Genomic DNA, 13,318 nt, shown 5'->3' on the forward strand with positions numbered 1-13,318 from the left:
ATGTATCTCGGCCAGAGGGGTAAAGGATCGTGGCGCAATATTAGAATCATGTCTTTAGATGGACCAGACAATATTTGTTTTAAAAATTATGGAAAATTTGAAAAATTCATCGTAAAAGTGTTTTATATGGTTTATTACAAATAAAAAATATTTTTCCCATTTACGCTCTAATTTTATATTTACACGAATTATACATAAGTTTTAAATGAGGGCATAATCGACGTTTTTTGTGGACCAAGATTCATATCTCCAGTATTATCGAACTTGGAAAATACATGGTGCTTATAAGGGTCACAAAAATAAAACTTTAAATAAATAATTAGCACCAAAAACATGACTAAAGCTTTTAAAAAGTCATATGCTCTTTCGTAATTAAAAGTTTGATACATTTTTTTGTATAAATTCAATATATATTTTAAATGTGGGCCAGATGAAAAATCTTTGCAGGCAACCAAGATTTGTTTCTTTAGTACTGCCGAACTTGGAAAATACATGGTATTTATAAGGGTCTTGAAAACAATTAACTTTAAATAATTAATTAGCATCAAAAACATGATTAAAGCTTTTAAAAAGTCATATGCTCCTTCGTAATTAATAGTTTGATACATTTTTTTTATAAATACAATATATATTTTAAATGTGGGCCAAATGCAAAATCTTTGCGGGCAACCAAGAATCGTTTCTTCAGTATTGTCGAACTTGGGAAATACATGGTCTTTATAAGCGTTTTGAAATAATTTAACTTTATGATTCATAAGCACCAAAAACATGATTTCTGAAAGCATTTAAAAAGTCATATGTTCGATCGTAAATAATAGTTTGATACATTTTTTACATTAATGCCTTTTTGAGTCAATATTAAAACCAATATGGGCTCCATATAAATACAATAGTGATAAACAATATTAAAATCCCATTCAAAACCAATATAAGCTCAATATTAAAAACCAATATAAGGTCAATATAAATAAACAATATTTACCCCAAATTCAAAAATATTATTTAACCCACATTTAAAAATATTATTTAATTTCTATAAAAAAACAGTATTTAACTCATTGATAACATCTTAGCTAATACATAGTGTTGATGTTGGTGGATTTTTTAACCCCTTTCGAAGTATTTTATACTCCGAGGAATAATGAAAAAATTAAATGTATTCAGAAAACAAAAACCAATTGAAAATTAAATATATAAACTAAAAATAAAGTTCTTCTTAAGCCGTAATTAATAATAAACTAAAATATATTCTATATAAATTTTATGTAAATGAAAACAAAAATAAACACTAATATTAATATTGCATGAAAATGTTATCTGTTTGGAAGTCCGAACCGGCAGCTACTTGGTTGGATCTGGAAACATCAGCGTAGTCGGTTGGACATGTTGAAAAGGAATTCGAACACACTGATAACAAAAAATAACTGGTTGACTTGACACACAATAGAAATTTAAACCTGAACACTGAAAGGAACTGAAGGTACTGATTGGAAGTAACTGAATGAATGAATTGAACCGAATGAACGAAAACCACAGAATGAATTGACTCGAATCAACAACTATTGCCTGCATCGGCCTTTTTATGGGTCGGAATTGCCCGATTGCATATATTTTGAAACGTGTTATCCCAGTAGAAAATCAAACCTTTTGCAGGTCCGACAACCTATACAGGTGCGGCGCAAACATATTCCCCCGACTAAAAGGTTAACTCGAACCACTCCATCGTGGCCCGGAAAAACCTCTTCAACTTTTCCCAACCACCAATGGAGCAGACGCGCATTCTCTTGTTTTACAATTACCAAATCACCCTTTTTAATAGGATTAGTGATTGTATTCTATTTCTGTCGGACCTGTAGCTCGGTGAGATATTCCACATTCCATCGCTTCCAGTAAGAAGTGACAATATGATCTAGCAACTTTTTTCTTTTAGTCAAATTCAAGTTTTCAAAGTCAACTGGCAAATCTGACAGAGGCTCTTGCATTAAGAAGTGCGCAGGCGTAAGAGGCTGAAGATCCGATGGGTCATTGCTCAGCCAACATAACAATCTTGAATTTAGTAAGGCTTCGATTTGATTGAGGACGGTATTAAACTATTCGTAGGATAAAATTTGCAACCCTATAACTTTAAACAAATGGGTCTTCACCGATTCAATATTCGCCTCCCACATACCCCCAAAATGTGGGCCAAACGGTGGATTAAATTTCCATTCAATGTCATGTAAAACCAATAATTCATTGAAACGCTTTTTATACTCTTCGGAATTTAGGAGGAGGAATAAGGAATCAAGAGTATTTTTGGCTCCTATAAGATTGGTTCCACAATCGGAGTAAGTACATTTAATAGGACCATGCCGGGCTAGAAATCGTTTTAAGCAATCTAAAAATGTATCGCTTGTTAAATCTGAAGCTAATTCGAGATGTATCGCCTTAGTGGCTAAACAGATGAACAAGCATATATAAGCCTTGTATGTTTGAACGCCTCTGTGACGACTTATGGAGATATTGAAGGGGCCTGCATAATCAACGCCGACATTTAGGAAACCTCTACTGGCTTTTATGCGCGGTACTGGTAAGTCGCCCATAAATGGCAAAATGGGTTTCGGATTCTGTCGAAAACAAGTTATGCACTTGTGAAGATGATTATGAATTATTGCACGAGCCGACAAGATCTAATATTTTTGCCTCAATAAAGATAATACTAAGTTTGATCCAGTATGTAAATTATTAATATGGTAGTAATCTATGAGACAATTTACTACTTGGTCTTTTTTGACAAAAGAAGTGGATTGTTATTAGTTGTTAATAATAATCTACGTTTAACACGTAAACAATTATTAGAATCCAAAACTAAATTTAGTCGGCAAAACTTCTTTGAACAAGACTTTCCGTTCGTTAATAGTTTGAATCTTTCGGGAAAATGATGTTCTTGGACTAATCGAATACTAATTACCTCGGCCTTTTCAAATCTGAAGTTAAAAGTCGGTTTAGATTTGTTATAATTTTACAAAACTTCAATATATAAGCAAAAATTCTTACAAGTTTGTTCCAATTAGAATTTTTTTGCGTTAATTCATTTAAAGGATTGATCGGTGGTATGACACTCTTTACTATTAGAACGTTAGCTTTTCTTTCTTGATCAATATCTCCGGAAGGTTAAACCGCTTTTGCGGGTCAAGTTGATATAGAACCATTTAACCAATCCGGCCCAAACAACCAATTCTTATGTTGGAAAAATTTCTTAGGTTGTAGACCTCGGGAAACACAATCGGCTGCATTCTGATTAGAAGGAACGTGAAGCCATTGTGCATTAAGAATGAGATCCCGTATTTTTGTTACCCTACTGGTTCCTGATAACCAGTGGAGGACAATCATAGAATCGGAAAAACAGTAAATGGAATCAAAATCTATACTATGTTGGTTATTCGTTAAAATAAAATTCAGCAGTTTTGACAGTAAATGACAAGCACAAAATTCAAGCCTGGCTAAAGTTTGATTTTTATTCGGTGTTACCCGTGATTTTGAAATCAATAAGAAATTCGGACTCCCAAGAGATTTATTATAAACTACTGCTCCATACGATTGTTCTGAGATATCTGCAAAACCAAATAATGAACATTTGTTTTTTTTTTGAAGTTTCTAAATAACGCAGAATCTGATAGTTATTAAGATGCTCTAATTCGGTGTATACGGCTAACCATGACGTAATAATAAATGATGGTAACTCCTCAGCCCAATTGATTTTTAATGTCCAATTTTTTTTCAATAATATTTTTATCTTAACAACTATAGGAGTAAGGAAACCTAGAGGATCCTAGATTCGCGCTATTACCGAAAGAAGTTGCCTCTTAGTTCATTTTCTCCACGTAAGCTTTATCTCGAATGAAAAATTATCTGATAAGGGATTTCATTTTAATCCCAATACCTTTGTAGAAGATTCTATATCGAAATCCGATTTAGAGAAATATTTATTTTGTATATCAGAATTAGGAAAAAGTTTACGTAGATTAGAGAAATTTATTACCCACTTTTTTAATTCAAGGCCATCAGATGATAATATAGTCCTTGCAAATGGTTTTAGCGCTATCCATAGAGTTGATACTTGTAACTACATCATCAATATAGACATCGTTCTCAAGTATTCTAGAAATAAATTGAGAATATTTGAAACATTCGTCTCGGAAAAGTTGTTTGATGGTTCTGATAGCTTGAAAAGGAGATGACGATAGACCATATGTTACCGTATTTAATTCATAAATGCCAATGGGTGCATCGGGAAACGGTCTCCATTAGATTTTTTGATATTTTCTATCTTGTTTACGAACCCAAATATTACGATACATTTGTTTGATATCACCTGTTAATGCTATAGGCCCGAAACGAAAATTTAGAAGAATTGAACAAATGTCAGTTTGTAATTTAGGAACAACATGCAAAATTTCGTTCAAGGAAGTGAATTCTGATTTTTTTGCAGATGCATCAAATACAACGAGTAATGGCGTGGAGGAAGTTTCTTTTTCGACTGCGAAATGTGGAATATAATATTCATTTTTTATTTTAATAAAATCATCGACTTCATGATCTACCGGACAATAATCGACAAAGGATAATTGGTTTTGAGTCAGGTAATCTTCTATAATGGCGGCATATTTTTTATGAAATTCGGGATATTTCACAGCAAAATTTTCAAGCATGTGGTATCGCACTAGGGCTAAATGAAATGATTTGTATAAATTTCTGCCTTCACTTTTAAAAGGCAGCGCTACTACATATCGTCCATCTGGAGATCGCGTAGTAGTTAAAGTAAGATGGTTTTTGCATAAATCATTGTTAGAAGAGAGGAATATTTCGGAAATGTCTTCTAATTGTAAGAATTTATTCATTTGTAAATGAAGATTTGAATCTGAAACATTACATAAATTAGTAGAAATGCCGGTATTTTGAAATAAATTAGGAATGGAACCTAATATTAGATAACCCGACCGGGTTTCTAGGGCCACAAGTGATCCTTTGTCATTTTTAACCTGATTGGTGCCAAGAATTTTGCCGAAAACATTGCAACCCAAAATTCCGTCGACCTCCTGGGGTGTATGAAAGTTAGGATCCGCTAAAGGATAATTTAGAAATGTTTTGATGGATGAAATCGGAATGGAAATTTATGGTTGCTTTTCCACTATTTCATGCACTACGTATGCACAGACCGATAACTGATAAGAATCGATTGAAGATTTCAAAGTGAAATTAACTAGTCCGATAACTTTATGTGACGAAGTGCCTAACCCGATCACTTGGGTTGATATTGGAAGAATTTGTAAATCAGCCTTTTTGCACCAAGTTAATGTCACAAAGTTTCTATCGCTTCACGAATCAATAATTGTACGTAATGAAATGTTTTCTTTTCTAGTATTAACTTTTACTACTGCTGTCGGCAATATGGTAATTTGATATGCGATTTTGTTTTGATTAAATACGCATATATCCGTACTATTTGATTTGGTGTTAGAAAGATTATTTTGATCCGTACTCGCAAAATTGTTGCTAGTATGCAATAACGAGTGATGTCGTTCGTTACATAATAAACAGGTTTTATTAGATAGCTAATCATTGATCAGCTCGATCGTAATTAATAGTTTGATATAAATTTTATATGGATTGTAATAATCAATTTTAAATTATAAATTAGTGCCAAAAACATCAACGGTGCCTCTTAAAAATCATATTCTTGATCAGCTAAATTAATTAAATCCATTATAATTTGTTTATGTAAGCGTAATCGATGGCCCTTGAATATAGATACTTTGTTTCTCGTTATTAAAAATAGGTTTTTGTATTCAAATGAAAAAAATTTGATAGCTTTTTGTTTTACATACAAAAATAAAAACGATTGTATGATTCGAACCTGGTATAATAAGATGTTCCATTAATGCAAGTCTGCCGCACTATCCACTACGCCACCAAAAGTACGGAAATGATCAGCTTTAGCGCATATCTCGCTTTATACACAGGGTATACTATTATCTTGATTATGTTATTTGCAGGCAAATATTGGTAGACTCTGGACTCTGAGACTCATCGAGAACTTGGCGAGATTGGCGCAGAAGATATTTGATGTGCTCGAAATGTTCCCGGATTGTGGCTGATGTCGAAGTGGAAAGGCAAAAAGAAGAAGAAGGATCTTTGGAAAACCGAAGATTGTGGTGATAAAAAGTCTTTAGTGTTAAAGCAGCAATTGAGAAACTTATACCAAGGTCAAATTACGATACTGGATTCAGCTGCAGGAAGAACAGAAGGTAACAAAGATTTACCTAGGGATATTCCCAGGAAATCTTTAGAAATAAATTTAAATAATGTAGACCCTACCCAAAACATAATGGAAGAAACCACAAGTACTATTTCTTGTGCAAATAGTTTCGAATCCTTAACAGACAGAGATGACATGGACATGGACGATTTTCAAACAGTGACAAACAAAAAACGAAGGAGAAATTCAAACAATAATAACAGTAATGAAGAGGCTCCCATCAAAAATGTTTCTACAAAAATTCCACCTATCATTATCAGAAGCACAATTGATCTTAAAACTATTAAGTACGTAAAAGACGCTACTAAAATATCATTTACTCTTGAATACATTAATCCATACAGACATAAACTTTATACTACCAATATAAAAGATCATGAAATTATTAAAAACAAACTTAAAGAATTAAAACTTCAATTTTATACTCCTTACTCCACCAGTAACAATTTCTCCAAAAAAATTACTATTACTGGACTGAACCCACACATTACAGATGCGGAAGTTCATGACTATCTCATCGAAAACAACATACTAGTTAAGAAAGTTATTCAACTCAAGAAAAAACATTCGGATGGACACACAATCAAACTACCTATCTACATAATAATACTGGATAACAGTCAGGATATGAATAATCTAAAAAAGGTGAACAACATCAACGGCCATCTTTTTAAATGGGAGAAGTATAAACCACCGGATGTTAAACAATGCAGAAAGTGCCAAACAGTAGGTCACACCTCTTACAACTGTAACTTGAAATACAGATGCGTAAAATGTACTGAAGACCACTTACCAGGACAGTGTAAAAAATCTAGCAATGAACCAGCAGAGTGCATCAACTGTAGAGAAAAACACCCTGCGAACTTTTCGCGTTGTGAATACTTGCTCAAGTACAAGGAGCAAAAGAAGAATAAATTTGCAAATTCACCTTATGCGTCGAGGACATATTCTGCTGTCATCTCAGAGGCAAAAGAACAATGCAAATCCAGACCCCAAAATCCAGCTGTAAACTCTTTGGCAGAACCGGATTTTAGCACGACAGAAGGGATATTAAATGCAGCGAAACATATAAAATCAGCATTTGAAGATCCAGAAGTGGCAACAATATTTAAGGAATTATACACATTATCTACAGCTCTCAAGACAGCAAAGACCTATAGTGAAAAATATCATTTAATACTTAACTCATTAAAATTATAGCCTTGAACCAAACCTATAACATTAATGTAATTTACTTTAATGCAAATGGCATCAAGAAAAATCGAGCTGAACTTATTGAATTACTTGAAACTAAGAACATTGATATAGTCCTTTTAAATGAGAAACATTTACAAAAGAAAGATACTTTTTATATTAAAAATTACAAAGTGTATAGAACAGATAGAGAAAACTCTTCATGGGGAGGTACAGCCATTCTTGTCAGGCGTTGCATTAAGCATGAGCAACTCAACTTACCAGAACTGAAGTACACTGAAGCGACTGCCATAAATATATTTACTGAAAATTCTAAACTGACAATAATATCTATTTATGTTCCATGCAACAAATTATTACTACGTGACATCAAATCACTCATTAATGTTAGCAATAAAGTGCTTATAGCTGGTGACTTCAACGCTCAACATGCAATGTGGAAATGCAGAGGAAATAATAGCAGTGGTAAAAAACTATACAAATATATTAATAATACAGTGAACAATGTTCAGCTGCATTACCCAGATACTCCAACTAGATTTTCGCAATGTGTGCATCATAACAATAGTACTATTGACCTGGCTTTAACAAAAAATGTACATATAACAACTCAACCGACATCTCTGCCATATTTAAACTCGGATCATAATCCAGTATTCATACAGATAAATAGAAAATTAACCATCTATGAGTCTGACAATATAAAGTACTTAAACTACGCAGAAGCCAATTGGATACTATTTAAAAAATTAATAAACTTAAACATCGATCATAGAATGCAAATAATTGAAAAAGAAGATCTAGATAGAGCAATTGAACACTTAACAAGCACAATAAATTACACTATTGAATTAACTATTCCTTCTAGAAATCCACAACAATATACTGCTGACAGCTTACCACAAGATATAATAAATAAATTAAAATTCAAAAATCAAGTCAAAAAACTTTGGCAAGTTTCCGGTAATCAACACCTGAAATCCCATGTAAATAAACTAACAAAAATAATCAAGGAAGAAATATGGGAATATCGTAACAAATGCTGGGCTGATAAATTGAACAAAATTAACACATATCCGAATAATATTTGGCCAACTATGAAGCGCATCACAAAGCGACTTCCACAAATACCTGCCCTAGTTTGCGATACGGGGATGGCCTTGACAGAAATTCAGAAAGCCGAAGCACTAGCTAAACAATTTGAAAATAATTATCGATTAAATTCCGACAGTCAAAACACCTTATTTTCCTAGAAAGTAGAAAATGTAGTACAATCATTCATCTCTAAAACTGCTCACTGTAGATCAAAGACTAAAATTGTTACTGTCAAGGAAATAATAGACACATTAAAAACTCTCAAAAACAATAAAGCTCCAGGTCCCGATGGGTTGCAAAACATCATAATTAAAAACTTGCCGCATAAAGCGTTGATACTTCTAACAAGAGTAATAAATCAAATACTGATTTTGGGCTATTTTCCAGCTCAATGGAAGAGTTCAATCATGATGCCATTACACAAACCCGGTAAAATAAACAATATACCAGCAAACTATCGTCCAATTGCACTACTCAGCACAATGAGTAAAGTGGCAGAAAAGGTCGTACAAACCAGGGTCAACAAACATATAGAAAAATTAAATATTATACCAAACTTTCAATTTGGGTTTAAAAAAGGACATTCTACAATGCATCCACTATCTGTGCTGGTAGAAAAAGCCATTACTAACTTTAACAAACGTAATCATACAGGACTAGTGTTACTTGACATTGAGAAAGCTTTGACACAATTTGGAGCACAGGATTAATCTATAAACTAATTATTTTAAAATTCCCAAAGTACATAATTAAATTTATCATATCATATCTCAGTGATCGAAATTTTCAAGTGAAAATTGGTAATGTACTTTCAAATCCAAAAATGGTTACTGCAGGGGTACCTCAAGGATCTATACTTGGACCTACACTGTTCAACTTATATATTTATGATATTCCAGTTTCCCCCAAAACGGACATGCTGATATTTGCAGACGACACGGCAATCCTAAGCTTATCAAGATCAGTTACTTTAATAATAGAGAGAATTCAACAACATATAAACGAGATCATAAACTACACGAAATTGTGGCGCCTTAAAATTAATGCCCAAAAATCCGAGGCAATAATTCTCTCTAAATGTAATAAAAGAAGTATTCCATATAACAATTTACAAGTAACAAATATACCAATCGAATGGAAAAACAGTGTCAAATACTTGGGTGTCACACTGGACCAAAAATTAACCTTCACAAAACACATTAAAAATAAATTAAGTAGTGCATACGGGGCAATGAACGCACTAAAATCACTACTACATCGAAACAGTGTTCTGAACTCAAAAAATAAGAGGACAATATATCTCACATTAATAAGACCGATAATCACCTACGCGGCACAAATTTGGGTCACTACATGTAAAAGTAATATTCATAAACTGCAAATGTTACAAAATAAAGTATTACGATTAATACTAAATGAGCAGAGAGATCCAATTACGAAACACTACAAATCTAATAAGTATCTTCATGAAAAGTCCAATCTGCAACCTTTTAAAGAGACCATACTCAACATGACGGCGAAATTCTTCGAAAATTGCAAACATAGTCCAAATCCAATCATAAAAAGCCTAGGAAGAATCACACCAGACATGATATGGTATGGCAAATACGCTTTGCCAAACCACCTGATAGAGCAGTAGTATTTGGAAAAGATATAGTTACACTTATTCATAATAATATATTTTAGTTAGTATTAAGCTTTAGTGTTATCTTAGTTGTAAGTTATAATTGAACGAATAGTGTTTTTTTTGTTTTCCTTTTTTCACTTATTGTCAACATTATTGATATTGATATGTAACTAGATTATTAAAATTTCCTTAAATACCATCCATAAATTGCAAAAATACCTATTAGGTAGTAATGCATAAAATATTATACTGGACTTTGTAACATATATTGATAGAAATATAAAAATTTATCATCATCATCATCATTGCAGGCAAATACTCGAAATGAAAAGCAATAAATAAGTTAACTATTTGTAAAGAACGATTTGACATTGTATTTGGTTAACAAATTTAAAAAAAAGTTATGCAACATTATAACATTACAACATTTCTCTACATTCTTCTCATTATATCTTCTAAGATATAACAAAACCAAGAAAAAAACAAATTCAAACAAAATGATTATTGAAGAAAAATAAAACTTTGAATAAATTTGTTATATCTACTAGAATTCGTGTAACTTTATAAAATTTTATAAATATTTTGCTTTTGATTTTGACTATTCTGTTACAAATAAACATTTCAAGAATATGTGTTAATGCCGAACAAAAAAATCTAAAGCTTATATTTATATGTTTAGTTGACAAAACTAGTTTAGTGCTTAATATTAGCAAAAAAATCATAAATAAATTTGTATATAAAAATCATATAATAATTTAATGAACTTGCAGAAGTATAGCATAAAGTAAAATTGATCATTTCTTTTTTTACACATAACTTGAAAGTTATAACATATATCGGAACGTGCAATGTATCAAAAATCTTACAATGAATTATCCAACTATTGTGTGCACTAAATTTCTTAAAAATCAATTTATATTTATACATAAAAGACGTTTTTTATTTATTCATACAATTTAAAAATATTCTGGTATAACACACATATTTTAACACATATACATGATTTTGAATAACAACCCCGAATTTTTAACTTCCCGTAGGGCAAGTTATAGTAATGGCAAAAAAAATCGAAAATGAAGTTTTTTATATATCTTGACGTTTTAAAGGTTTCTGAGTATTTTGGTATACCTTAGAAAAAATGGATGTATGTGTGTGTGCGTGTGTGTGTATGTGTTTTGTATAGTGAAGAAAATACGATCAACAGACGCAGAATTGTCTGTATATCTCGGACTCAACAATGTTAATACCGACTAAAACCTCCGCTTTCCTCAAGCCTTGTAACCCCCACTGAAACCGTAGTTAGGCATTACTTCGCTGGGAAGGATCTAGCAACTGCTTTTTATTATTATAGCTAAGATGTCATACATCTTTCATTCGCTCTTTTTCTCTCGATAAGGTGTCGATTTCTTGTTATGATGACTTCTGTAACATATGTACTACTGCCATACCAAGCATCTTCTGATGAAATCATTGATTCAATTAGTGTTTCTGGTTGAATCCTTTGCTTTAAGATTCTTTACAGTTTATTCCGCTGTGCACTGAAGCGCGGACACACAAAGAAAACATGCTTGCACCTTCATTAACTCATTGGCAAGCTGGGCATTCAGAAAAATCATCGTGCTTAAATCGGTAAAGATAAGCCCGAAAGCAACTATGTCCAGACAGAATCTGCGTTAAATAATAGTTGACCTCTCCATGTCTCCGGTTCAGCCAAACGTTGATCTTAGGTATAAGACGGTGCGTCCATCTACCCTTTTCTGCGGCATTCCACTGTAGTTGCCATCGTCTTATGCTGTTTCGACGTTCTTCGGTTCTGAGACCATCAGCGGTAAGTGTCGTTGACCTCTTGCGTGGGTAAAGATTTTGTCTTTCCTCACCTAAGACTCTAAGAGACAGAGTCCCGGCAATAACACATACAGCTTCCTCAGATTTTGTGCGGATGCCGCATACTAATCGTAAAGCACACAAGCGGTATACAGGACGAACTTTCCTCCATGGTTCTTGGAGCTCTAGTGCATCTGCTCAAATAGGTATTGCATAAGTGAGCACTGACGCCGAGAACTGAGCCTTGAGGAATACCTCCGGTGATATAATATTTTTTTGGGACGTTCATCGTGTCGTACTTCAGAACCTTATCCGTAAAATAGCTTGCCACTATTTTACATATGTAACCCGGTACATTCTTTTTTTCAAGAGCTTGCATTATGCAGTCCCAATTTGCGCAGTTGAAAGCGTTTCTGATGTCTAGTGTGGCCACAAAGCAGTACCGTTTTGTACATCCCTTCCATCTTGTTCTTTCGAGTGCTTTTTTGGCCGTATCGACAACTAGCTTTATTGCGTCCAGGGTTGATCGTCCTTTCCGGAAACCATACTGGTTGTCCGCCAAAAGTGGGTCAACGTCTGCCTCAATTCTTTGGTGAATTATTTGTTCCAATATCCTACCAACCGTATCTAGCTTGCAAAGTGGACGGTAAGATGACGGCTCTTCTGATGGCTTATTTTTCTTAGGGAGAAGTACAAGCCGTTGTTGCTTCTACTTTCTGGGAAAAATCCCGTCTTTCAGGCATGTGTTGTAAACGTCTAGAAATAGCGACGGCGCTGCCTTAATAATGGTTTTTAGTGCAATGTTAGGAATACTATCTAATCCTGGTGCTTTATTATTTCCTATACGGTTACATTCCTCCATTAACTCATCTTCAGTGACTAGTGGGATGCCATACAGTTTACTTGATGCCAACTGGTTGATGAAACTGCTTTTTCAGCAGTATCATGACTACCTTATAAGGCCTACCCCATACGTCTTTGTCCACCTCACAAATGAGATCTTTCCCATCTTTCTTCTTTTTTGTGGCATTCTTTACGAATGACACTGATGTTATCATTCCACCAATAGACAGCAGGCCTTAATTTTATGCCACTCTTTCGGGGCATACTGGCATCACAAGTCTGGGTCCTACTTTTCATCAGGGTTTTGGTCATCAACAGTTTTTTTATATCATTTTCCGCGCATCCAGTGATTATCGGGTTACCGTCAAGGGCTATCAGCAGTGCATCTCGGTCAAAAGATTTTGCTTTCCAACAAGCGCAGTTAACTGGCTTGATAG

At 33.5% G+C, this 13,318-nt stretch overlaps 1 protein-coding gene across 1 annotated transcript in view; it reads left to right on the top strand.

The window, feature by feature from the left end:
- The window catches only part of LOC113384859, a 48,140-nt gene extending 42,003 nt beyond the window's left edge, over positions 1 to 6,137 (top strand). Inside the window, exon 4 of the mRNA XM_026622627.1 lies at positions 6,036 to 6,137. Within this exon, the coding sequence (XP_026478412.1) occupies positions 6,036 to 6,137 (102 nt within the window). The remainder of the gene's footprint in view (positions 1 to 6,035) is intronic.
- Positions 6,138 to 13,318: the final 7,181 nt, after the last annotated feature.

The sequence above is a fragment of the Ctenocephalides felis genome, unplaced genomic scaffold, assembly GCF_003426905.1.
Source record: "Ctenocephalides felis isolate EL2017-DRISC unplaced genomic scaffold, ASM342690v1 CF-g0.4_SCAFFOLD_03571, whole genome shotgun sequence".
NCBI classification, from domain to species: Eukaryota; Metazoa; Arthropoda; class Insecta; order Siphonaptera; family Pulicidae; genus Ctenocephalides; species Ctenocephalides felis.